General features: G+C 40.3%; 1 protein-coding gene across 3 annotated transcripts; it reads left to right on the top strand.

Annotated features, from left to right (window-relative positions):
* The first annotated feature begins 315 nt into the window (after positions 1–315).
* On the top strand, positions 316–27,923 carry SUN3 (Sad1 and UNC84 domain containing 3). 3 transcript variants are annotated; one of them, XM_037493260.2, is made up of 10 exons: positions 316–636; positions 3,280–3,341; positions 7,174–7,277; positions 10,467–10,507; positions 19,588–19,759; positions 20,816–20,900; positions 22,169–22,284; positions 23,437–23,604; positions 26,794–26,886; positions 27,682–27,923. In XM_037493260.2, the coding sequence occupies exons 1-10, from the start codon at positions 515–517 to the stop codon at positions 27,799–27,801; spliced, it is 1,083 nt and encodes a 360-aa protein (XP_037349157.1). In that variant the 5' UTR covers positions 316–514; the 3' UTR covers positions 27,802–27,923. The 3 variants fall into 3 exon arrangements, with proteins under 3 accessions (XP_037349157.1, XP_054551729.1, XP_037349163.1); XM_054695754.1 differs by lacking the exon at positions 22,169–22,284 and having other exon boundaries at positions 23,441–23,604; XM_037493266.2 differs by lacking the exon at positions 23,437–23,604.

Here is a 27,923-nt window from a genome sequence, read left to right as displayed (position 1 = left end):
AATCTTGTAATACAAATTGCTCCTAATTTTCAGATTGAAGATATTTGTGGGAAATCAGAAAGACGAGTGAGTTTAGGGGATGATATTTTGAAGTCCTCAATTGTATCTATGACATATACCAAAGCAAACACAGCAAAATACCGATTTGTTATAGCAGAGTTGCAGGTACAGAAGGACCTTTGCATTAGGTAGAATGTGTGGAAGATGTTGCAGGAAAGCAGTTTAAACATTCAGTCAGGAAGACATAAGCTCAGGTGACAGGTGATTTGTTCACAATACCCACCCGACATTGGTATCGTGTCATCACGACGTGTCACAGAGGAGTGATGCAATAGAGGAATCCAAGGCATTTCAAGATTTGCGCACTCACAGTTTCCCCCTGGGAGGAGAAACACCAGTGAAGAGAAAAACAATACAACAAAAACCATTACGGACAGTGTCATGTTTTCCATCAAATAGAAAAGAGAAAGCGATTGGTATTCTTCCTTCTAACAGCTCTTTGTTACTCGGGAAAATGAGTGGAAGACCAAAGTCTAGAAGACGGGCCAGGTATTTTAGAGGTCGTGCTGAAGAAGGAAGTAGTAGTGCCAGCATGAATGTCATACACCCAGAGCCCAGGAACCCTGACTTCAGGGGGTATGTAACTTTGCAGAATGACTTGGTGAGATCGTACATTGTATATGTCATGTGTGTTGGTTATGTAGAAAATAACCCAATAAAAAAATCCCTCCATTTTGGAGAAAATCAATTCAAAAGCTCCTTTGTAGTTTTCTCTTCTTCACAGGATGCCCATGGCATGATGTCTTTCTATGTCAATAGTATTTAGATTACAGGAGACTGTGGATCAAAATTATGAAAGAGCAGGAAGACCTGCCTCTTGTGTGTCAAAAGACCAAAGCCCCTCATCTGTTCACTTTGTGCTACCTACTGGGAAAGGAAAAACTGGAAAGTAATGAAATAACCATCCCAATGGCAACAGAGAAGTTCTCTCACAGAAACAATTGTCAATAAAAACTAAAGGAGTACCACAAGTTTATCTTACAAGAAACATTTGAAATCACAATCAATGATAACAAATTTGCTGCAGAGCAGAGGAGAAAACAGAATCTGACAGCAAGCGATTGTATCAGAAAACTTACCCTTTATGGTTAATGTGTAAGTTTTCATTTAATTCAGTCTATCAGAAGGGCTCCTGCAGGGTAAATGGTTTGGTAAATGGTTTTCAGGTTTTTCTGCCCTTCCACCACTAGGATTGCCCTCCCTGCTGGGCACCTGCAGTTGTTACATTGTTGTGTTGTTTACTTTTAGGTGTGCATCTTCATGTAACAACATCTGTATTTACTTCATTAAGTTCACCACTGAAAGTTCAAATTTATCCTTTACTATAATGAACCACTTTAACCTGATTTATGTACCCACCTCTTCCCCTACCCTTCTTGTAACCATTAATTTGGTCTTACAGTCTAAAATTTTACATTTGTTTTATTTTGTTTCTTTGGTGACTCTAAGTCTAGTATACTCCTGTGGTATTTGATCTAACTCTAGAGCTATAGTGTTACAGGCCTAAGTGACAATAAAGCTCAGGAACTCATTGAAAGAGTAAATGTTGTATATTATTTGGGCAACAAAACAAAATTTAAAGAAATTACACATAACTAAATGTAAGTGAGTAAATATGTGAGTAAGTAGCTTCCAGACTAAAGGTCACTTTCTTAGCATTCTTAGGCATAAAACAGAACTGAGAGAAGAGAATTAAACCAAAGTCAAAATTGTTAAAATGAAGCTGGAACCACAGTGCCATTTCCTGGATAGTGATCTAATGCTTCTCCTTGGTTGTCTACAATGAATGAATGATCCGTCTTTATTTGGTTTTTCATATAATTAAAATAAAAATGTTTAGTTTCCTGATGGAGTACTGTGTTTTGAAGTTCCTAGCTTTCTGTCCTAGCTTGCTCACTTGATCAGTCTACCTGATCTAACTTTTTTCTCGTTTGTTTTTTTAAGAGACTTGGGTATGATAAGACTGTATCTGTAACCACTTTGTAAAACTGTGGCAAAATCTACTGAGTCTTGTGATCCACAACTTCTCTTTTGGGAATACACCTAAAGGACACACATATGGATGGTCATCATAAACCACATAAAAGAATGTTCAAGCAGTATCATAAGACTATACCACATTGTTTAATATAGTCTGTGATGTTCACCAACATTAGAATGGATGCCCATATGCGTATCACACAGCACACTATTGTAATGGAATGATGAGCTGCAGCCATATTGTATGGACATAAGGAGGACTCAAATACATAGGCTGAGCAAAGGGCCACAAACATGGACCATATATAAGCAGCTATAGGCCAAGCAGGCCTAGAAAGAGGTGACAGAGCTCAAGAGAGGTGACCTTTTCCAGGTGGGAAGTATAGGGTCTGATGGGGGCAAAAGGGACTGTTGAGTGGCTACGGCAACTCTACTCTTCAGGGTGGGTTACATGAATATCTTTACTCTATGAAGGCCCATTGAGTGGTACAATTTTGTTTTATGCCCTGTGTGTATGTTATACTGCAATAAAAAGTGGGAAAAAAGATTACAATTACTTTAAATCGCTTTATCAGACAGTTAACTTATAGTTTTTCAGCTTAATACTTAATTTCCACAAAATCAGACTCAGCTTCATTTTAGCTCATTCCATATCCAGAACTCTCATGTAAACTTTCTCCTCATTTATAGACATAATAAAACACATACATAAGACATACAAAACAGAGCATGACAGTGATGTTTGTAAAGTGAGGGATAAGTATATATGTATGTATAAATATATATGTATAAATAAATAGGGCCTCCGCTGGTGGTGCAGCAGTTGAGCGCTGGGGTGTGAAGCTGCCCTCAGCCTCTGCAGCGCCTGTTCGATCCCCGGCCGCCAGCAAGGATCCCACATGGCACAACAAACCTCTCCTGCCACGCCCACTGCTCCCCTCAGCAGTGTATTTCATCAGTCTGCTTGTTCTGTTCCCTGCTCTGGCTCTGGTGAATTCTCTCACCCTCCCGCGCTTCTGACTGTACCCAGTGCTTGTATAAATAAATAAATAAATGTTAAAAGAAAAATAAATAAATATATGCCAGCTTAGAAACTATTTTCTGTCAATTTAAGAGAAATAGATGGGGAATTAAATTAATTCACAGACTCAATTTAGAATAACCAAGCTTGTTTACTTGTTTTAAATCAAAGGTTAATGAAGATATATTGATAAAATTTTGTGTTTCAATTTTTCTTAGGTTAACTCGATCGTGGAAGACTATCCTAAGTGTGGTGTGTACACTGACTTTTCTTCTTATAGGCAAGTGACTAAGTCTTGATCCTTATACAGCCAACTTACATGGCATGCCTATTTGTTAACAGACCTCAATGGAATGATTTACATTTGTAAGAAAAAAGCCAGAGAAACCACTGGAAGTGATCACGCATTCTTGAAGCATTCTTTTTTTTTCTTTTATTTATGATTGTAAAATGAATACAAACTACTGGAGAGTACAAAGTGCTTTTTTCCTTTTAAAATCTTGGTTTAACAACCCAAATGCCCAAAAATAGATGACTGGATCAAGAAGATATGGTACATATACACAAAGGAATATTATTCAGCAATCAAGAAAGATAAACTCATGCCATTTGCAGCAACATGGATGGAGCTTGAAGGAATTATGCTCAGTGAAATAAGCCAGAAGTAAAAAGAAAAATATTGATGGTTTCACTTATAACAGTAATATAGGGGAACCAAATAAGACATCAGTATAAAAAAATAATAACAGTACAAAACACAACAAAGCAAAAACAGACAATTATAAACCAGAGACATACTGCAGGGAATGAGGAGGGAGAGGGATCAGAGGTAGGGAGGGAGGAGCACAGGGGACTGTGGTGATGGTGCATGGGTGCCTTGGGGAAGGAAATTCTATGGGGACTCAATCGGAGGGGGTGGGGGGAAGCAAATATTGTCTAAAAAAATTAAAAAATGATAAATTAAAAAAATAAAAAAAGAACCTTGGTCTAAAATCACAAAAATTGCTTTAAAAATTAAGAATCCTTAGTATTTTTTATTACAAACACATACATTTGACATTTCTAAATCTGGATGATTGAAATTGGGAATCTGACAACTAAAGACTTGCTCATCACAGATTCTTAAAGAAATGACTGTGAATGTGCAGTTTGCATTTTTCTAACTGTGAAGATTATAATGTTCAGGAAAACTGCTCTGTAATATATGGAACACTTGAAGCATAGAGTGCCCATTAAAATCAAGGTTTCAACCTACTAACTGCTGTGATCTTTGGTAAAATGACAGTATTCAGGGTGCTCGTGTATTCTGGACCTCTGCTATCTTGTACCAACCTGAGCTCAGCTCCACTTTCCATTAGCTGCAACTTAGTGCCCCAGGGATCTCAGCAAATCTCTAGAATAGACCCCAAATAATCCAGTTTCTACTGAATATGGCACACTGCCTGGCTTTGCCACCTCTGGGCTTTCTTAATTTTTCCTTTGTACAACAGAATACTTTGATATTTGTATACATTGAGAAATGATCAACACAATAAGTCTAGTTACCCTCCATCACCACACAATAAGTCTAGTTACCCTCCATCACCACACAAGTTCTCATCTTGTAATGAGAACTTTTAAAATTAACTCTCTTAGTACAGGGACTGTGGTCATGGGTCACAAGTACTATGGTGGTGGGAGAACCATGGGAAGTACACCCAAGGGAAGAAATCAAATACTATCCAAAAATTAACAAAGATTTATATAAGAAACTATTTTTTTAAAAAGTCATAATATGGAAACTGTGTACAAAATAAAATGTGATCCCCAATGTCAAAATAAATACACAGTAAGTCTTCTTTTTAAAAAAAATTAAGATTCTCTTAGCAACTTTCAAATACCCAATGTCACATTATTAACTATAGTCTCTATGATGTGCATTACATCCCCAGGCCTTATTTATCTTATAACTGGAAGATTGTGTCTCTTGAGCACCTTCATTCATTTATTCTACCCCCCACCCCCACCCCAAATGCCTCTGGCCACCACCAATCTGTTCTCTGTATCTATAACTTTGGTTTTTGTTGTTATTTTGCTTTGTTTTGTTTAAATTCAACATATAGGTGAGATGGTTTGGTATCATTTATCATGAAGTACTGGAGATCCTTCCATGTTGTCATGAATGTCAAGATTTTACTGTTTTTAATGACTGAAAAAAAATACTCCATTATGTCTATGTATATATATTTATTACATATATTTATATATGTGTACATATATACTTCACATTTTCTTTATCCATTCATCCGTTAAGCCAATTGATACTAAGGTTGCTTTCATATCTTGGCTATCAGAAATAAAGCTGCAATGAACTTGGGGGTGCATATATCTTTTCATGTTAAGTTTTCATTTTCAATAATAGTTCTATTTTTAACTTACTAGGTACCTCCTTACTGTTTCCCACAGTGGTTATACCAATTTACATTTCCACCAGCAGTGCATAAGAGTTCCCTTTTCTGTACAATCTTGTTAGTATTTGTTATTTCCTATCTTTATATATATATATATTTTTTTTTAAGATTTATTTATTTATTTATACAAGCACTGGGTACAGTCAGAAGCGCGGGAGGGTGAGAGAATTCACCAGAGCCAGAGCGGGGAACAGAACAAGCAGACTGATGAAATACACTGCTGAGGGGAGCAGCGGGCGAGATAGGAGAGGTCTGTCATGCCATGTGGGACCCTCGAGGGTGGCCAGGGATCAAACTGGTGCTGCAAAGGCTGGGGGCAGCTTCGCAGCCCAGCGCTCAACCCCTGCGCCACCGGGAAGGCCCCTATCTTTTTCATAATTGCCATTTTAATAGGTGTGACAACTCAATGTGGTTTTGATTTGCATTTCCCTGATGACAAGTAAATTTGAGCATCTTTTCATGATCCTGTTGGTCATCTGTATTTCTACTTTGGAAAAATATGCATTTGGATAACTGTGCTCAATTTTAAATTGGATTGTTTGGGTTTTTTTGTTTGTTTGTTTTTGTGTTTTTTGCTTTGTTTTTGCTAAGTTTATGAGTTCTTTAGTATTTTTAATATTTTAGTCTATCAATAGGTTTATTTATTCAGTACTGTTTCATTTTGCTGATGGTTACCTTTGCTGCAGAACATTTTTAGTTTGATACAGCAAGTCCCATTTGTTTATTTTCACTTTTGTTTTCTAATTCAAAGTATCATCAAGGCTGATATCAAGGAGCTCTCCAACTATGCTTTCTTTTAGAAGTCTCATTTTGAGTGAAATTTTGTTAAATCCATTGAGTTAATTTTTGTATATGGTCTAAAATACTGATTGAGTATAATTCTTTCCTATGTGGCTATCTAGTTTTTCCAATACCATTTATTGAAGAGACAGTCTTTTCTCCATTGTATATTCTCAATTCCTTTGTCATAGAATAATTGATCATGTGTGTGTGATTCAATTTCTGAGTTCTCTATTCTGTTTGATTTATCTATGTGTCTATTTGTATGCCAATACATACTGTTTTGATTTTTTGCATTTCTGTACACTAATAACCATCAGAAAGAGAAATTAAGAAAACAATCCTGTGTATAATTTCAACAAAGTGAACAAAATAATTAGGTATAAATTTAACCAAGGTGAAAGACTTGTGTACTGAAAATTCTAAGACATTAATGAAAGAAATTGAGTAAGACACAAATGGAAAGATAGTTTGTGCTCATGGACTGAAAGAATCAATATTTTCAAAATGTCTGTACTACCCCAAATAATCTACAGATTCAGAGCAACTATTATTAAAACTCTGGGCTGTTTACATTTACCTCTGCTGACCTCAAGTCATTACCCGCAGCTGCTCCCTCCACCCCCATCTTGCTGCTTTGATTACATTACAGAGCTTGAATAATCTTGATACTTTCAGTTATTGTAAGCTATGGCTGTTTCAATGAAGAACTAATTTTTTGAACACTGTACAGTCATTTTCCATATTATCACTCATAGATCTGATTTTGTTTTTAACAGTGTATATTTCCCATGCTTAGAGAACTTTCTATTAGTACATGTAAAATATCTTTTAAGTGTTCCAGTTAAATTCATTTTTCAGAATTTGTCTTTTCTTTAACAGGATTGAGAAATCACACGCAGCTTAAAGAAACAGAATTTCCTCAGAATACCAGACATTTTTATGCTCTAATTGCAGACTATGCCTCAAGGCTTTACAATTACCAGGTGATGTTTTGTTAAATAATTTTGTCTGTCACTCACTTAAAAATTTAATATGCTACAAGGTGAGTCCAATGTACTATATATTGTCTTTGTTTTACATGAGAATATCTAATAGAAATAATGTAGGAACCAGTATTCTATTAGTTGGTCTTATAGATAAGAGACCCTAAAATCTCCATAGCCTCTAATTCTGCAGGCTTCTGCTACAGAGTGAGTGTTTGTGAGCCTGGTACCCTTTTCATCTTCCAAGTTTCTCCTTTTTGGAATGGGAGTGTCTATTCTATGCCTGTCCCACCACTGTATATTAGAAGCGCCAACTTGTTTGCACTCAGTTTCATGATTAGAGGGATTGTTTCAAGACAAATTGTACCTTGAGTTCAGCAACATCTGATTTCATCCAAATGTGATATTTGGATGACACTTTGGATTTAAGACTTTTGAGTTTATGCTCAAATAAGTTAAGGTTTTGGGAATTATTAGGATGGGATGACTATATTTTGCATGCAAGAAAGGCATGAATTTTGGGAAGCCAGGGGAAGAATGTAATATACTGAATGTTTATAACTCCCACACCTAAATTCATAGGTTGAAACTTAATCCTCACTGTGATGAAATTTGGAGGTGGGGCTTTTGGGAGGAGATTGAGTCATATGGTGAGTCCCTCATAATTGGAATTAGTATCCTTAGAAAAGGTGCATCAGAAAGCAGTTTCACCTCTTCTGACATGTAAGTACATCAGTGTGAAGATCTTATGAATCAAGAAGCAGGTCCTTACCAGATACTGAATCTATTCAGGACCTTGATCTTGGGCTCCCAGCCTCCAAAACTGTGAGAAATTTCTGTTGTCTATATAAACTATTCAATCTGTAGTATTTTGTTATATGACCACAAATGGACGAAGTCTCCCAGCACATGGAAAAATGGCAAATAGAACTCTATTGTTGACCACTGCCTAATGATCTGGATGGGATGAATTCATCTTTGTCCTGAAGCTAGTTAGATCTAAATGGACTTAGTCTGGGGCTGACACTCTCTCTGGTCCACCCCACTGCTTTCTCCAGTACTCTAGCCTGTCTTATATACCTTAGGCTCTGGTATCCAAAGAGGAATGATAGGAATCATAGTCAGGATAACTACAGTTTCATGGGAAGAAGGGACAGCCCAGAAGACTTTACTCAGTCAGTGACGTTGGGCCTGACTCATGCAATTTTCTCAGGCTTCTGAAGTCCTCTGCTTCCCAGCTCATCTAGTAACTACTGAATTCCATGGGTCCTCCAATTATTGCCCATTTTTAATCAACCCTCATGTGATGGCTGATTCTATGGATCAACTTGGCTAGCCTATGGTGCCCAGTTATTTGGTGAAACACTGGTCCAGATGTTGCTTTGAAGGTATTTTTTATATGTAACTAAATCAGTAGACATTGAGTAAAGCAGATCACCCTCCATAATGTGATGGCCCTCATCCAATCAGTCCAAGGTCTTAAGAGAAAAAGACTGATGTCTCTGAGGAGAAAGAAATTCTGCCTCAAGTGGCCTTCAGACTTGAGTTGCAACATTAACTACTTGAGTCTCTAGACTGCCAGCCTGCTCTGCAGATTTTAGACTTGCCAATCTTAAAATCACATGAGTCATTTCCTTAAAATAAATCTATGATATATATGCATACACATCCTATTAGCTCTGTGTCTCAGGGCAACCTTGGATAATATACATTAGTTGAATCTTAGTGGTTTGATAATGCTTTTCAAAAAGGAAGATAGATTTACCTTTCCCATCTCTCACCATGGAAAAGAAGTAATAACTGCCCCAGAAGTGATCCCAAGCATATTAAATATATATTTCATGTAATCCTCAAAATGATCCTTTAATAGGAGCTTTACTAAATCCACTTACAGGTTAAGAAGCTGGATCAGAATGAATAAGGGAATGAATATGTGTCCCTGAGGCTGTAATTCTGGAGGTAAAATTCAAACACACACTTTGCTGATTGTACCTTCCTGTCTGAATGATTTGCTGCTGTACGCTAAGATACAGTTTTAATTGCCCTATTCTGTACAACCTAAGTGACTATGATCACTGTCAGAAAGAATTTAAGACTAATGATTACAAATGACTTGCTCCATTTAATTGGTTTGAATCTAAAACCATATTGAAGCAACAAGCTTTTTTATTTTAAATCCAGATAACATTTCCATGATCACTGTGGTAAAGGTGACCTCCCAAAAGCTATGTCCACAGACTGTGATGTGTATTTAGTAAAAACAGGGATCTAGAGATGAAATCATCGAATTTCATGGATGGGCCCTTAATCCAATGACAAGAGTCCTTATGAGAGACCCAGATGAATATGAAGGCCAAGATGGGAGTGATGTGATCACAAAAAAAAGGAATGCCACAAACTACCAGGAGCTGGAAGAAACAAGAAATAATCTCAGTCTCATGTCACCTTCGTTTCAGGCTTCTGACCTAGTACTTTGGGGTATATATTTCCATTGCTTTATATTACTGGGTTTGCAGCTGTTCATAAAAAAGCCTGGAACTCACATGGCAGGTTGGAGTTTGGAGCAGAGAGGAGCATCCCCTATGTTGACCTCCTCACTGATCTCTCCAGGATCACACTGCATGAATCCCCTAACAGCAGCTGGCGTAGAAAGGGAATGACTATTTACAAGGACAGTCCAAGGGCCCGGCAATGTCCAAATGTGTTCCCCCACCCCTCTTTTCCCCTTCTTCTCCCTTCCCCTCTCTTTACATCTTTTCCTTTCCTCCTCCTTCCTCCCCACCCACTTTCCCCTCCCCCTTTGACACCCTCTACTTCTTTCCCCTTCCTCTTCACATGCTGCCTGCTGGCTTCCACCTCCACTTTGGTTTGCCAATTCCATGCATTCTTCCCCTTTTGCCTCCTTTTTCTGTGTCCTCAGAAGGTATTTAGCACTTCCACAGTCTTGACAAATAGGGGATTGTATATCCATCTTTAAGCTCCAATACAATGCCACTCATCCTCAACACCCATCACCCATTGAGACTGAAAAAGCTGTAGGTATCTTAGAGGACTCTCGAGTGTCCCACCCATCATCCTTGTGCATCAAGGTAGCATTATTATTTCTTTCCCTTTTATGAGTAAGAAAAATAACTGTACTTGAATAGGTCGGAGTCAGAATGATTAGTTTTCTGCTTTGTTTCTTTGCAGATAAAACTTCGAACACCCAAAGTACAACTGGAACTTTTAAAGTGAGTGAGATTTTTTGATACATACAACATTGTGGTGTGATTCCAAATATGGAAATGTTTTATGATTCTATAAATCTAAAATCATTTCTACTTCTATGAGTCATCCTAAAAAAAATCCCACAGACTAGGCAGTCTATATTTCAATGTTATTTAAATAAATAATGAAAAAATAAATGAGAAAAATAGGCCACTCTAAGTACATTAGAGTAGATCCATGTAATAGAGAACTATAAAGCCACTAACACAATTCTAAAGCATTTCAAATGATTTCGGAAGTGCAGTGGGATATAACATTTTGAATGCAGGGAGTCCAACAAGAGTGAAGATGGCTGGCTCACCTATTCCACATACTCATGACAAAATTGCAACAAAAGAAAATAATCCCTAAATATAAGCAAATGATTTGCCACTTAGGAGAAGTGGCACAGTGGTAAGGGGTAAGGAAAACTGTAATTGAACTCTGTTTAGAGCAATTCAGCGCAGACAGCCCAAGAGGGGGAGGGGCAGCTAGTGTATGGACCCCTCAGCTGTTGTAAATTCAAGGCAACATACACCTGTAACCGGGGCCACAGTGGTTACATGCACTGTGGTGAGCTTGAACCCTTGATGTTCCCTGGAAATGATCTCTGACTATCCTACTGCCCTGGTCCCTTCCTATTACCCCTTGCTGGCACCAGTGTGTCAGCCATTTGACTAGATGCAAAGGCTAGGTTTATGAAATAGACACCTGAAGATCCTAGATTAAAAAAAAACCCTAGGATTATATGCAGTTTCCATGCCAAGACTGGCATTTTCCCGCTGTCACCTAAGTAGGTATTGTTGGAAAAATGTGGTGGTTTTCCCCACCCACACCAAAAATTTTTGCCTATGGGCAGCCCCTCCCTTGAGCACCAGCCAAGTTAAATAATCCAATCTGGTAGGTATCAACTAGGGTGAGGACCCTGAAAGAGTATATAAGGCAGCACGGGAAAGGAGCATCCAGCAGTCAATCTCTGAAGAGAGAAGCCAAAGAGCTTTGCGGCAACGGGGTGACTGCACCTGCCTTCAGTCCACCACCTGAAAGGGGCACCAAAGGCCTTGGTCTTGGTGTCTCAAAGAGTTGTTACTATTGGTGTGGCCAGTGACTCACAAAAAGTAGTATCTGTTCATCCAGCACCGCCTTTCAGTGTCGCTGTCTCCATTGCTATTTTGTCCAGCATCTGGTGCTTTTCATCCCAACCTTCAGATTGTTGCTCTGGGTTGCTATGGTGTCATCTCAGTGGCCCTAACTGTCAGTGCCTCCAGCTGTGGTGAGTGGATCCTAGCCCACTGCTTTCTGGTTGTCACAATCTCTAGGCCCTTGTTGGCAGGATGGCACCATCTTGGATGAGCAGTCTTATGTGTGGGACTTCTGAACACTGTAGATACTATTTGGGATAAGATAGCCGGCCACCTGTGGCCTTAGAACTCTTTGTTTCCTGTTTGTTAAATAAACCCCATCATTATTTTTCCCTGAGCCTGAGTGGTCTTGCAATTGTGCACACATGTGACCTGTCCTCTATTGGGCACTATCCTTGGAAGGCTATAGCCCTGTTTCACAGCTACATCAAGGACTTTTTAAATCAGGCACTAAACTGGAGAAAGGGTACAGAGTCTGCATGAGGACAAGGGTGCACCACTGGATAATTATAGGAGTAAGGGTGCAAAGTGGCTATTACCGGCTGTGGCTGAGACACTCAAATTAGAATCATAAGAATACCTCAAAACAGTTAGAATAGTTCAAATCAGTTTCCCTGTATCCTCATAGAAGAGGATATCATTTGCTACCTGAGGCTGTGCTATGCATAAAGTCTGCCTTAATCCACCCAGGGCCAAAACCAAAAAAATAGCTAAATATTCTCACTAAACAGAACTTAAGCACCTGGATCTGAATAACAGGAGCAAGCCCAACGGGGTGAGGCCTCATACTCTGTAAAAAGAACAATTTCTAGCTTGTGGTCTGTCTCCACTATAGTCCTCATCCAGTGCTGCATCTAGTGTTCAACCACAGCTTAAAGGTTGAGGCTGACACAAGACTGCATGAGATGCTTTGACTAAGAACTTGGCCCCGGGGAGGGGATCATTGTGGATCCTTACCGCATCCCTAGGGTACCCATAGCACTGTAGTGAGCTTGAACCCTTGATGCTCACTAGGAATGATCTCTGACTACCCTACTCTCCTGGTCTCTGCCTATCACCCCTTCCTGGTACCAGTGCATCAGCCATTTGAACAGTTGCAAAGGCTAGATTTATGAACTAGATACCTGAAGATCCTGGGGGAAGAAAAACAAACCTAGGATTATATGCAGTTTCCCAGAAGGAGGTGGTCAAACCAATTAATTAATATTTAAAAAAGAAACTCCTGACAATCCATAAAAATTAAAAATGAAGAGACAGAAGAAAATATGCTGAAGCAAAAAAAAAAAAAAAAAAAAAGAAGAAGAAGAAGAAAGAAAGAAAAAAAAAGAAAAGAGAAACTAAAAGCCTCAGTCCAGTGGAATTTTGGAATAAGTCTGTTGAATTTAAGGTAACAGTCATAACCATGCTTGTCAGTTTAAGAAAAATGATGAATGATCAAAACCGGTAACACAGTAAGGTCTGAGAAAATATGAGATTGTTACAACTAGAACTAATGGATCCTAAAAATGCCATAGCCAGGGGCTCCCTGGTGGCGCAGTATGTTGAGCACCACACTGTGGGGCTGTCCGCAGCCTCTGCAGCACGGGTTCGATCCCAGCCGGCTGGCGAGAGTCCCACTTGGCATAGCAGACCTCTCCTTCTCGCCCACTGCTCCCCTCAGCAGTGCATTTCAGTCAGTCTGCCTATTCTGTTCCCCACCCTGTCTCTGGTGAATCCTCTCACCCCCCACACCTCTGGCCTGTACTCCAGTTCTTTTATGCATGAATAAATATTTAAAAAATAAAAATTAAAAAAATAAATTAGTAATAGGGCCTCCCCTGGTGGCACTGGCAGTTGAGCGCAGCGCTGTGAAGCAGCCTGCAGCTTCTGCAGTGCATGTTCTATCCCCCCCCCGCTGGCTGGCGAGAATCCCACATGACATGGCAGACCTCTCCTGTCTCACCCACTGCTCCCCTGCTCCACTTCTCCCAGCAGTGTATTTCATCAGTCTGCCGGTTCTGTTTCCCACTCTGTCTCTGGTGAATCCTTTCACCCTCCCATGCATCTGGCCTGTACCCCAGTTCTTGTATAAAAATAAATAAATCTTTTAAAAAAAATGCCATAACCAAACTATAAAATACAATAGAGGACCTCAGCAGTAGACAAATGCAAGTCATGGAGAGAATCAGTGAGTTTGAAAACATGGTGGTGGAGAACACACAAGTATAACAAATATTATACGACAGAGAATTTTAAAAATTATAGCTGTTTTATCTCTAATTTGTTATTCATTTTTGCATAGAAGAAAAACAAGCACACTGTGATTTAGCAGTGCTTGTTACAGGGAACATGGCATGGCTCAGGCTCTTTTTCACCTCCTTCCACCAGCCTCTGCGGCTTCCACCTGTGGCTTTGCTTTCCTCTTAGGTTTCGTTGCCCATATGTGATAACACATTCTTGCAAAAAGTACTTGGGAGCATGAGCATAAGCATGGGGCATGCATGCCTGTGATTATGGACACCTAGGCCAAGAAGACGGAGAACATGGGCACATGTACCTGTAAGTGTGGATGCCCAAGCGAAGATCATTATGAGGGAGATTGTTAGGAAAGAGAAGAGAAGCCAGAGAATAACCATGGAGAGAGTGCGGTGGTGAAGGTGGCTGGGAGGTTATGTTGCTGTTTCCCAGCCCCCCAGCCTGCTGGTCTGCCTGTATATGCTCCCCTGCTTGAGCATTAAAGACCTGTCAAATCTATCAAGGGCTCCAAGATCCTCTGCCCGAATCAACCTTGAACCTGCCCACGCTGCACCTGGTTTTTCCCAACACTTATTTTTTCAAAATTTTTACAAATTTTGAATGTGTTATTTTATAGATAGGGGGAAAAACACTAGTAAGTAGTGAAATTAGAGCCTCTCCACTTTCAGCAGTGGGTGATGGGAATTTTGCCATCCACCACAGTAGCCCCATTGGGGTTCAGGCATTCCTGACCTCAGAAGAGACTGACTCTATCAGACTCAGAGACTCTCACTCTTGAAAGGAATGCGGTTTCTGGTCTCTGAAGGAAAAAGAAAAAAAGAGCATCCAGCAGCCAACATCCAAAGAAAGAAGTTGAATAGCTTTACAGAGACATGGGGCTACTTCAGCTGCCTCTGGCCCTGCCTCTGACATCACCTGAAAGTGTTAGGGGGAAAGGATGTCCTGAGCAAACTCAATACAGGCTTTGTGGACTCCACCCCCACTCCATCAAGACACAGGGAACTACAAATCCCATGATGACCAAAGGGAAGGTTGTTCGGACCTGAGGGCAGAGTTCAGCAACTGGATTCTCAGTTTGAATATTTAACTGGCTATGTGGCCAGGAGTCGCTCTCTTGGCCATGCAGCATGCTTTGCTTTTTGTCAGCTCGGTGGGTCATTGGGATTCCAGGTCAGCGGAACGGGTAGGACGCATTTACAAACTTATCTCCCGCTCTTTCTCCCTGAGTTATTCATTTCTTCATTTCCCCTTCCCTTGTAAACCTTTTACCAACCTTTTGTGTAAGTCTGCAGTTTAGCATTTATAAGTCCCCTTTAAGCGCGGGTTAGGACCCACAGTCAGGCAACCCGTTTTATATCGGGGTTGCTCTGAAACAAAAGGACCACCAAAGGCCCTGGGCCGGGTGTCTCAAAGAGCTGTTTGTTGTTGGTATGAGTCAACAATCCACAAAGAGCTGTAATGCTGGTGTTTCTCATGCCACTGATTGGTCCTGGCCAGCATTACTGGGCAGTGCTGCTCAGCGCTCTTGGTGGGCGACCAGCACTCTATGTCTGGGTCACCTTTTGAAAGCTGTTGATTGTCCATTACTGCCTCCCCATGTTGCAGTCTCTGTTGTTGCCTGGCCCAGTATCCAGTGCTTTCCATCCTGATCTTCATGCTGTTGCCACGGGCTGCTACAGCAGTGTCATCTCAGCAGCTCCACTTGGGAGCATTTCCAGCTGAGCTGAGTTGGATCTTGGTACACTACTTGTTGGTGTAACATGAACTCCAGGCCCTCATTGGCAGAACAGAGCCATTTTGGATGGGAGCATTTTATTTGGGACTTCTGGGCACTGTGGACACTATCTGGGGTGAAGTAGCCAGCCACTTGTGGCCTTTGAGAACTGTTTCCCCTGTGTTTTAAATAAGCCCCATTGTTGTTTGCTGAGCCTCAGTAGACTTGCAATTGTGCACATGGGTGAGAACCCTGTTTTGCAACCTTCCCAGGCTGTGTAAGTTCATCTTTAGTTCTCACAGAAAAAAAGATAATTTTGGAGCCTTCAGTAGATTTTTACAGGCCATTAATGCTGAATCAGGGGTGTAAAGGCAGGACAGGACACAGAGCAGGTTTTCTGATCCCATGCAGACTGGGTAAAGGAGGAGTCAGAGTCCTCAATGGTTTTTTGCAGGTCTTTTATTGGGGTTCACCAGGCATATGGCAGGCAGGGGTGCTGGGGGGCCGGGAGGCTGGCAGGCTGGGAGCCTGCCCAGAGTGAGCCCAGCAAGTCCTCACTCTATCTGGGCTCCCTGGCATTCTCTGCTTCTGCTTCTTTGCTTCTCTCATCGGCTTCTTTCTCAGCTTCTCCTGGCGTCCTGGTGACGCCGCCCTTAAAAGCACAGTCTTAGCTCAGCTGAATCCCATCTACCTATGCCCACACCCTATTTCAGGTGCCCGCCATCAGGCATGCATTTAGGACAAGGATCCATCATCTATCCTGATGGCAGAAGGGCAGAAAAGCCTGACATTTTTTTTTTTTTTTTGTTTTTTTTTTTTGTTTGTTTTTTTATTTTTTATTAGATAATAAATTTTATTGTTATATTCCCCATACAATTGCAGCGCCCCCATTCTGACCCCAATCCCTCCCCTCCCGCCCCTGCCCCCCTAAAAGTGTCTCTGGTTCATAGTTTTTTGTTGATTTTGATTTTCACTTTCTTATAGTTATTCATTTTCCTGGTCCCTTATTTAAGTTTTCTAGATTCCTGCTATGAGTGAGACCATCCGGTATTTTTCTTTTTCTTTTTGGCTTATTTCGCTGAGCATGATCCCTTCCAGCGCCATCCATGTTGCTGCAAACTGCATGTGTTTATCTTTTTTGAATGCTGAGTAATATTCCATGGTATATATGTACCACATCTTCTTGATCCAGTCATCTATTTTTGGGCATTTGGGTTGTTTCCAAAGCTTAGCTATTGTAAACAGTGCTGCTATAAACATAGGGGTGCAGGTGTTCTTTGGAATTGATGTTTCTGTGTCCTTTGGGTAAATACCTAGGAGTGGAATTGCTGGATCATATGGAAGCTCTATGTTTAGTAGGTCCAGAAATCTCCACACAGCTCTCCACAGTGGTTGGACCAGTTTGCACTCCCACCAACAGTGCAGAAGAGTTCCTTTTTCTCCACACCCTCGCCAACACTTGCTGTTGCTAGTTTTTTTAATATGTGCCATTCTCACTGGTGTAAGATGGTATCTCATGGTAGTTTTGATTTGCATTTCCCTGATGACAAGTGATGTTGAACATTTTTTCATATGCCTGTTGGCCATTTGCATTTCCTCTTCAGAGAAGTTTCTTTTTAGCTCTTCTGCCCATTTTTTGACTGGATTATTTTCTTTGTTGTTGTTGAGTCTCATCAGCTCTTTGCAGATTTTTGTGATCAGTCCTTTATCATTAGTGTTGTGTGCAAAAATGTTCTCCCAGTTGGTGGGGTTTCTCTTTGTTTTTGTTATTGTCTCTTTTGCTGTGCAGAAGCTCTTTAATTTGATGTAGTCCCAGCTGTTTATCTTCGCCTTCACTATTACTGCTTTGGGTGATGTGTCTGTAAAGATGTCTTTGATGTGCAAATCACGTAGTGTTTCGCCTATATTTCCTTCTATATATTTTATGGTTTCAGGTCTTATGTCTAATTCTTTAATCCATTTTGAGTTGATTTTTGTGTATGGTGTGAGGTAGTGGTCAAGCTTCATTCTTTTGCATGTAGCGACCCAGTTTTCCCAGCACCATTTATTGAACAAACTTTCTTTGCTCCAATGCATAGTCTTTGCTCCTTTGTCAAAGATTAGTTGACCATAAATCTGTGGGTTTATTTCTGGATTTTCTATTTGATTCCATTGGTCTGTATGAGCCTGACATTTTCTTTACCCTACAAGGGGACAGACCAATTTTCTCTCTCAATATTTCCGACTGTCTCCTCTCCCTGTTCTCCATACTCAGAGTGATACCACTCATAGCCCCTCACCCCTCACACAGGTGTTCCCATTTACATATGTGCATGCCCCATGCTTTCTGAGCCCAGGTGTCCATAATTTTAGGTGTGCGACAGACTGCAGGTGCCATTTATAGATGCTAATGGCAGGAGGGCATAAAAAGCCTGATAATTTCACTTACCCTACAGCCCACAGTGGCTTGTCTTCTATTGGCCACTGTCCTTTGTGGCTATAGCCCTGCTATAACCACCCCCCTACCCCATAGTCCTGTATAGCTGTTTCAGTCGGCGATTACAGCAGGACCAGAGGTAGATGTGGCTGGCCTAGCCTCTGAGAAGCTTTCTTTCTCTGGAGGCCAGGAAAAGTGTTCCCTTCAAGTGTCTGAGAGTCTGAGTCAGTCTCTTTTCTGAGGTCAGGAACTGAGCGAGCCCTTCTGTAGGGTAAGGTAAAAAGTATCAGGCTTTTCTGCCCTCCCGCCATTAGGATAGATGACGGAACCCTGTGGTCCTGAGTGCATGCCTGATGGTGGGCACCTGGAGTAGGGTGTGGGCATAGGTAGATGGGATTCACCTGGGCTAAGACTGGCCTTTTAAGGGCGGTGTCACGGAGACGCCAGCAGGAGCAGAGAAGCTGAGAGAGAAGCAGAGCCATGAGAACAGAGAGAACGTGAGAGAAGGTTGAAGAGCCCAGAGTGAAGACTTGCTGGGGCCTGGGAGGCCTGCCAGCCTCCTGGCCCCCAAGCACCCCTGCCTGCCGTTGTACCTGGTAATCCCAATAAAAGCCTTCAAAAGCCACTGGGGGCTCCAGGACTCCTCTTTTACCCAGTCTGCTGGATCAGAAAACCTGCTCAGTGGCCCATTCCTGCCCTTACACCTTCTTAAGCACAGAGTAAGGCAGTGAGATTCTGAGTTCCAATCTGAGTCCTACACTGCCTTATATGTTCTTTCAGCCCCCTTCCCCAAATACACACACACACACACACACACACACGCACACACGCACTCTCTCTCTCTCTCTCTCTCTCTCTTACAATTTTAATTGTGCCACTTTCAATACTATGGCTCATTGATTGAGCCATAGTGCCCTTCAACTCATAGCTCGCACCTGATTGGTCCATTCAACAATCCAGGCACCAAATCCATGGGCCACTCCACTGCCTGCAGCTGGAGGAGGCCAAGCACTGGAGCTGGACCACTGGGGCCCCATAGTCCTCCCTGTAGCCCTGACCTGGGGCAGTGTGGTAGGGGAACTACTGCCACTGCTGTCACTGCTGGCCTCTGCCTGCAACCTGAGCCCCAGTGGGGCCACCGGTGGCAGATGGTAAAATGCCCACCACCTGTTACTGCTTGCAGTGCCTGCAAGCGCTGCTCTAGGACTAGGCCCCAGAGCCCTGAGGTGTGTGTGGGAGGTGCATCTGTGGTTTCAAAGTCACCCAGCCTTAAGTCAAGGTGGTTGAGTCCTGAGTAAGAGGGACTATGAGGGTGATTGAGGCCTCCTTTCCTGCTTAAAGTACCCAAATATGAGGACATCTCTGGTAGCTTCCCCTGAAAGTCTTTTTCTATGCTGTGAAATGCAGTGCTTTTGCTTTTATGCATCTCTGCGCCCCCTCAATCGAGAGTTTGTTTTTCACAACATAAAACACCTCCTTTGCTGCTCCAACCCCAGCATCAGTGGGTACCAGGAAGTCTGCACTAGCTCCCTCTCATCTTGGGGTCTCCATTCACAGGAAGGAAAGTCAAACTTTGGAAAAGAACTTCCAGGAAATTCTTGTTTTAATTGAACAAATAGATGTTCTGAAGGCATTACTTAGAGATATGCGGAATAGTCTATCCAATTACAGCTGGGAGACAGGTGGAGAGCCTACTGAGGATGAGGACCACATGGGGGTCGAGGATGAGGTAAGCCGGGGGGCAGGGGAGGTAGGATTTTCTGGCTGGAGCATATTTGCTATTTCTTTCTGATGCCACATCTCAGGCCGCTTTGAGTGGAGGAACAGGTGTTGACTGAAAAGTGGCTTGCATTTTCTTAAAAATACTCCCTTGACACTGGCTTAATTTTGCTACAGCTTGCCTCTGGGAAGCTACCTTTTCATAATTGTGTGTAATAGAAAAAATAGAAAAGACTTTGCATTGCAATATGGCATAATTCCCAAAAATAAATAAGTGATTCAGCTTTATTTTCCAGTAGAAAACAAAAGGGCAAAAGATTCAGAATGGCCATCTCTGAAAGACTATACACAAATACTTAATAGCAAAATATCTGTATTTTCTGTATTTGTGGGCCTAAAGCTGGTGTGTTTAGGGTAATCAGCAGCAGATTTAGGCCACATCATGAGACAGCTAGTGAACTTGGTTTTGTTTGTTTTCCCTTGACAAGCACTAGCTTCTTTCTTTTCTTTAATGTCTGCTCTTTGAAAGGCACAGAATTCTGATGCTGACTACCTCCTGCATCAGTTAGAACTTGAGCTGTTAATGTGCCTTTTAGAATCACAAATCTGTAATAATATATTATTAATTCAATGGATGAATAACTTCAAACATAAGCACTCATGTAAACCACCTTGATTTCCAAATATCTATGGATTCTATGGTCTTGATTATTAAACACAGACACTTAAGAGAGAGAGGACACACATCATTTGACCACCTTCAGGCCAGAGCACTAGGGGGCTTTAGAAGGGGTTTAAGGTCCACTCTTCCTCTGTGATTTTGGGAAAGTGACTGGACACAGTATAGTTTAGTTACCTCAGCAGCTGAAAAGGACAACTTTATAAACTGTGACAGTGTTATGGAAACCTGTGTCTAGTGCCTAAGTCAGCATGAAACTTGGTAAATGTTCACTGTTACTGCTTTGCAAATTTGAAATTTAGATTCAAATTAACAGCGATTGTTCAAAACTCAAGCAGTTGGCAGAGATCAATAGAAAGTTCTTTTCTTTTTTTTAAATTTGTACAGGAAATGTCAAACTTGGTAGATTATGTACTTAAAGTGTTCAGAGAAGACCAAGTCCAGATGGCTGATTATGCCCTTAAGTCAGCAGGTGAGTAAAGAAGTGAAAAGGCCAATATAGAAAGTTAACGCATTAAAAGTATCTTTACTCTCTATTTTTTAAGTAGGAAAACATGATTATCCATCAACTTGAGAAGGAAGAGAAATTAACAAATCTAGACAATAGAGACTAGAAGTATTTTCAGTTGATTGCTTTGTGAGTACAAATGTCAGAGGGCAAAAACAGCCTATCTTCATTAGCATGGACCAAAAATCACCACAAAGAGGGCTGATAAGCACAGTGAAGTTGAGCCTGTAGAAAACTGCTAAGATGTCACAAACGTATTATTTCATAATTATATTACATTCTATCAAAACCATAAAGCAAATGGTTTTCATAAAACAGACAAAAATGAACCATAGAATTCTTTTAGTCACCTTTTTAGTTGGCATTCTGATGTACCAAGATGACTGATAACCTAAAAAGTATTACTAGTGATTCAATGGAAGTGTTTAAAGGCTGTATATAATATTCTTAATAGCCAATTAAAATTCTTAAGGATCTAGGCTTTGAATCTTTGACCTGAATATTCTCTATGATGCCCCCCCTACCTGTAATAGTCTATAAACAGTAAGTGTTCAGTAAACAGTGTGAAGGGAAAGGGAACAGAAAAGATGTGAGAGGAGGAAGTAAATAGAAATTATACAATGTGATGCTAATTTAAATCAATTGAGAAAGCCAGATTTATACTAGGGGTATAAATTTGTATCTTGCATGATATAGAAAGCATTTGGATTAGAATGATTTTATGATTTTGTGTGTGGGGTGGGGCATGTGTGCTGAGAGAGAGAATGAGAACAGACTTGCCTGAATCTGAATTCCCTGAATAGGAAGCATACAGTTGACATAAAACAGACAAAAGTGGGATAGAATTCTTTTATTTACCCTTTTTAGTTGGCTTTCTGATGTCTCCTCTCTTCTTGAAAAACCCATAGTTTTTCAAATGTAGGTACCCAGGTAGCCAATATTGAATAAGGAAAAGCAGAAAATGTTATGGTTCTTCAGTAAATTTCAGTATTATCAGTTTCAGAAATTTTGTGAAACTAGACAGAGCAAAAAAAATTCTTGCAAAATGACAAAAGTGTAGTGGTAATGAAAACTACTCCTACCTGGGAGTCACGCTTTTCCCACCACTTCCTGAGTATAGGCAGTTTATCATATTCATAATTTGCCCAATAATACTTTTCCAACAATCTTATTAAAATCTAACTGATATGTTTTGAGTTAAGTTATTTTTAAAAATTATTTTATAATTTTAGGAGCCTCCATAATTGAAGCTGAAACCTCAGAAAGTTACAAAAATAATAAAGCAAAACTTTTCTGGCATGGGATTGGGTTCTTAAATTATGAAATGCCTCCAGATATTATTCTTCAGGTAATAGCTGCATTAAGAATAATTGATTTATATTTTGAATTTTGTTCCTATCTGTCATGAAAATACAAATGTCTAAAATGGTGGCAATACAAAAGTCTATAAATTTGTCACAGAACCTGAAACTGACTCCTTGCATTTTTATAATTATGAAGCTAAATTAACTATTTCACGTTTTATGGTCAATGACCTGTGACGACTATTACCGCCTATAATTTCTGCAGTAGAACATACGCATTCCATTTATTTTCTTTAAGTAGATTCTGTGGCCTTCCTTTTCTACTGAAAACTGCAGTTACTCAATACAAATTAGTTCAAGATATATACCCTCTAACTGCCAGTACTGTGCTATGTGCTATTTATACCAATGCATTCATATAAAGTCCAAATCCAACGAGAGAAATTTCCAAATAAGACTTCCACTAACACCTTAGTTTTCATCCAAAAGGCAGTAGGCATCAACAGGTAGAGTTCTACTTCACTATAATGTACATATTTGAAGATAAATTCAAATTTAGATTTACCTTCAGAGGCAAACCATGAATCTTATTTCTGTCTATAGTCTAGATCACAACACAAACATCACAATCACTACCACCACCATTATCATCACCATCAATACCACCATCATCACCTTAATTATTACCACCACAAACACCAATACCATCACCACTCTAACCACTATCACCATTTATCACCATATATAACCTCTATCACCAACTACTGCCACCACCACCATCATTAATACATTCATCACTATCACAACACCATCCTCATTACCACCACCATTATTATCTTTTCTACTACTACCTCCACCAACTCCACCACTATCCTTACTACCACTATCATCCCTATCTTCTTCACCACTGGTACTACTACTACTAAGTAGTTGCCTTTTGTTTATGGTCAAATTAGATCTGTGAAGAAAGCATTCTCATGATAAAGGATTCTGATTAACATAAGCATAAATTTCTCTGGCAGGAAAACCAAGTATAGGGGTATTTTGGATGTTTTCTTGTTTGATATGTATCACATAAGTTTCCTTCCTATAATAGGCATAAGTGAGATTTGTATTCAGTAGTTATTAGCTGACCAGTAAGGTAGGAATGGATTTCTCTAACCAGATAAGAGAGTAACTTAGTATTTTCTTTCCAGCCAGATGTCCACCCTGGAAAGTGCTGGGCCTTTCCAGGTTCCCAGGGTCATGTCCTAATAAAGCTTGCCAGGGAGATCATACCAACTGCTGTCACCATGGAGCACATCTCAGAGAAGGTGTCTCCCTCAGGAAACATCTCTAGTGCACCCAAGGAATTTTCTGTCTATGTGAGAAGCTGTCTAAATATGTTCACCGTGGGTTGTGATAGAGGGTGGTTGGCTAGGACTTAGGAATTTCTCTTCTGAAATATGCAGCTAACTGGTTGTATCACTGTGAGAAAATCAGTATTTCCTCAATCTCTGTTTTGTCATCTACAGAGTGAGGGGGTTAAAAGAGATGATTTTAATTTTATTTTTTACTTTAACAAGATATTTATGTACAATTAAAAATCAAGCATTGGGCCTCCCTGGTGACTCAGGGGTTAAAGACACAGCACTATCAAGATATCGCCAACCACTGCAACATGAGGAGCTAATCCATGTGGTGCGGTAGACCTCTCCTGTATCACCTGCTGCTCCCCTCAGCAGTGTATTTAAGTTAATCTTCCTGTGCTGCTCCCCACTCCGTCTCTGGTGAATCCTCTCACACCCCACACGTCTGGTCTACAACCCAGTTCTTGTATACATAAATAAATAAATCTTTTTTAAAAACAATCAAGCATTTACATATATTTACATATATTTCCTTCTTCTCTGATTTTTACCCCCCAGAAGCTTCTGCTTGTTACAGTTTTAGCTGCTTATTTGGGTACTTGCCCTCATGTGCTTTTGCTGTTATTTCTTAATTATTCAGTTTTGGTTATCATCTATTGACATCCTCTGATAGAAAATGAAGATAGCTTTCTTCCACAGCTCTTCCATTCTCCTGATATTGAGATATAACTCACATATCATCAACTCACCCATTTTAAGGTTATATTTCAGTGATTTTATTCATATAGTTGTGTATCTGTCTCCACAGTGATTTAGAATATTTTATACTCCCCAAAGAAACTCTGCACCTCTTAACTGTTACCTCCCAACTCCCATCCTATTCCCTTAGGCCCACAGCAATCCTAATCTGCTTCATCTCTATAGATTTTTTGGCCTATTCTGGACATTTCATAAATGGAACCATATGTGGTCTTTTGGGAATGGTTTCTTTCACTGAGTATAATGTTTTCAAGGTTCATCTATGTTCTGTCAGTATTTCCTTTACCTAAATTGTTAGATAATATTCCACCATACGGGTATACCACATTTTCTTTATCCAATCATCACTTGAGAACAATTCAGGTGTTTCCACTTTTTTAGTTTATGAATAACACTGCAATGAACATTTGTGTACAGTTATTGTGTAGACACAGGTTTTAATTTTTCTTGGATCTGACCTAGGAGGGAAATTTCTAGATCATATATGGTAAATCTTTGTTTCTATGCTGGAGGCACTGATAGATGGTACAACTTACTTTTAGTTTGTCAAAATTCCAGGTTTTCACTGTGATTGTTTCTCTGTTTTTTTAAAGATTTATTTAATTATGCATACAAGAACTGGGATACAAGCCAGAGGTGGGTGGTGAGAGGATTCATCAGAGACAGAGTAAGGAACAGAACAGGCAGACTGACTGAAATACACTGCTGAGAGGAGCAGCAGGTGAGACAGGAGAAGTCTGCTGCATCATGTGGGTAGCTCCCTGGCTGGCTGGGGATCAAATTTGTGCTGCAGAGGCTGCAGATAGCTTCACTGTGCTGTGCTTATTAACCCCTTGAGCCACCAGGGAGGTCCTTCACTGTGGTTATTGGAATATTGAACCTCATTATAATTGAATGCTGTTTTCTTGGTGTAAAATTTTTGATGTCCTTGAGAATAATCATTTCCTCATTTTTATTTAATTTTATTAGTTTTCAATATTTCTATCACTATGATATATTCCCCACCTCTTCTGCATAAGTATAAATATCTTGCCATGATATTCATTCATGTCAGATCATGTCTACATTTCTTTCTTTTTTAAGATATGACTTTGGAGCATTGTGCCCATCTGCTCCAACCTCATTGTGGCACAGCTGTAACCAGGGGTTTCATTTCCTCCTGAGAGTCAACATATCCCTAATCTATTATTATTATTATTTTAATACAAGAGTTGGGGTACAGGCCAGAGGCATGGGAGGGTGAGAGAATTCACCAGAGACAGAGCAAGGAGCAGAACAGGCAGACAACCAAAATACACTGCTGAGGGGAACAGCAGGTGAGACAGAGGAGGTCTGCCACGCCATGTGGGTAGCTCTCTGGCCAGCCGGGAATCAAACCAGTGCTGCAGAGGCCACAAACAGCTGCACAGTGCTGCGCTCAACCTGCTGCGCCACCAGGGAGGCACTAATCTATTATTTTTTTTAAATCTTTTCTCTTAATACTCTTTTGTATTTTGTTCCACCTTCTGAGGTATTTTATTGATTTATATTTTAACCTCACATTTGACTTTTTCATTTCTGTCACTGTAATTATTGGGACTTTTTCCCCTAAAAATAGTCCCTTCTCTAGAGTCTAAATTTCTTCTTTCGTGGCTGCAATACCTCCTGTTAAACCTCTGAAGATATTAATCAAAGTCTAGATTCGTTTCATGTCTTTCTATACCTCCTTGCCTTTATTCCCAAGTGTTGTCATTAGGTGCTTTTTCTCACTTGTCTAGTGATGCTTATCTGTCCCATTAATGAGCTAAAAAATCCAAAGTTGTCGGAAAACTCTTTGCACATGGTGGAACATGAAGATGGGACCATTTCCTCTGGAGATGCCAGAGTACTGTATCCAGCAAGCTTCTCCTAGGATTGTCCTGCAATCTTGTTCCCAGGAGGCCTCAGCTTTGCTGACCACATAGTAGGGGCTGCTGGGAGAATTTGTTTATGGACTGCTATTCAGTGCTTGGACTATACTTTAAGCTCCAATTTTTGTTGACTGCTCCTGTGGTCAGCCATGCTAGAACTGAAGAAAGAAAGTAATTCTTTGCTGGGCCAGGGCAGGGGTGATGACTGGCTTAGGCCTGTGAAACGCCCTTCCCCTGCCTTTCTCCACCTTTCCTTCCCCTATTCATCTATCTACATATCTATGTATGTAAGTATGTACATATCTCTCAATCAGTCGATCCCTGTCACCTATAAATATACCTGTCCATGGCTCTGTGATCAGCTTGCCTCTTTTCTCACAGCCCATGAGTTAAACACCTTTTGGTTGTATAGGGCAATTCTGGCATCAGGCACAACACTGTACACCTGGTTGATTCAAAAAGATGTCTAGAGAATAGTTGCTACTTGAACAGACAATTGTCTTCATTTATTTTAACCGAGTGTTCATTAACTTAATATCTGTTGCTTTCTTTATAGGGTATCTTGAAACAATGTGAAGGAGAAGAAATTTTCCTAGGTCAGTTTATATATAACAAAAAAGGAATCACGGTTCAAACATTTACAATCCAGGTAATGAAAACACTGGCTAGGATGAGTTCTTGTGAAGGGTTTGTTGGGGTTGCTTAATGCAAATTAGTATGTGAGGATAATTATCAGAAAAGTATGAGTTAAGCAAGGTTTATCTGAACTTCCATTCTTGGCTCCAAGTGCTTATGTGCATTTTAATGTGAAAACGGGCAAATACCAAAGCACTTTCTAAGTCCAATCCATTTGACTGAGAAAGTCTTTATCTTACTTACTCTAGCCTCATGATTCTATTAGGTTAGCTACCATCTCACCTTCCTTGAGTAAAGGGGGGTTTATGAGATGTTGGGAGGCAGAGGGAAAGTCAGAGAAAGAGGTAATAAATATTAAATATTAGATAATGAGAGCAAAACTTTCCAATTCATATCAACTAGTAACACAGAACCCTTCAAAAGTCACTAAAGTACACCCCATGTACAAACAAATGTTTTATGATACTGTGTGGTCAATGGTGAGGAAAACCTAAGTTGAAAATAACCTATGTGTTAGCCATGAATGTACTTGTAGAGTTTCTCGTTTGATTGTATGGCCATCCCTCCCCGCTCTCCCTCCCTGGCACAGCAAACTATAAAAGCACTGTTGTGCTTGTCAGTGGCAGTAAGAGGCACTTGGGTGTCTAGACCAACATACCATCTTCCTCCCCCCATTTGTCTTTTTAGGAGCTATTTGTATTGTACTTGAAAATACTTGTGTTAGGAAGGAAAGAGTTTTAATCCTCCTTTGTGCTTTGAGAGGGATTTCTTTGCAAAGGCACTAATTTTATCTTTTCTTTATTTTCAGCATGAAGTTTCTGAATCTTTAGTATGTGTGAAACTTAAAATCCTCAGCAACTGGGGACACCCGAAGTATACCTGTTTATATAGATTCAGGGTCCATGGAACCCCAGGAGATCATACCTAGAACTGTTGCAGAAAGCCATGATCTCAGGTCCAGAAAATCCAAAGATTCTTATTCCCTCATATTCACCACACTCATAAGAATAAAAATTGGGAAAGGGAGGGAAACCTAAAAATGGTTCATAC

This window comes from Talpa occidentalis, unplaced genomic scaffold, assembly GCF_014898055.3.
Source record: "Talpa occidentalis isolate TD23 unplaced genomic scaffold, MPIMG_talOcc4v2.1 talOcc4.10, whole genome shotgun sequence".
In the NCBI taxonomy this organism is placed as follows: domain Eukaryota; kingdom Metazoa; phylum Chordata; class Mammalia; order Eulipotyphla; family Talpidae; genus Talpa; species Talpa occidentalis.
The sequence above is the reverse complement of the archived record's forward strand: the minus strand, read 5'-3'. Positions and strand labels throughout refer to the sequence as shown.

Bases quoted from the DNA above. Each gene is read 5' to 3' on its own strand.
- SUN3 (XM_037493260.2), top strand. From the start codon at position 515: ATGAGTGGAAGACCAAAGTCTAGAAGACGGGCCAGGTATTTTAGAGGT. The intron at 3,342-7,173 runs GCAAGTGACTAA...TTTCTTTAACAG, and splicing joins ACTGACTTTTCTTCTTATAG to GATTGAGAAATCACACGCAG. The intron at 22,285-23,436 runs GTAATAGCTGCA...TTTTCTTTCCAG, and splicing joins CTCCAGATATTATTCTTCAG to CCAGATGTCCACCCTGGAAA.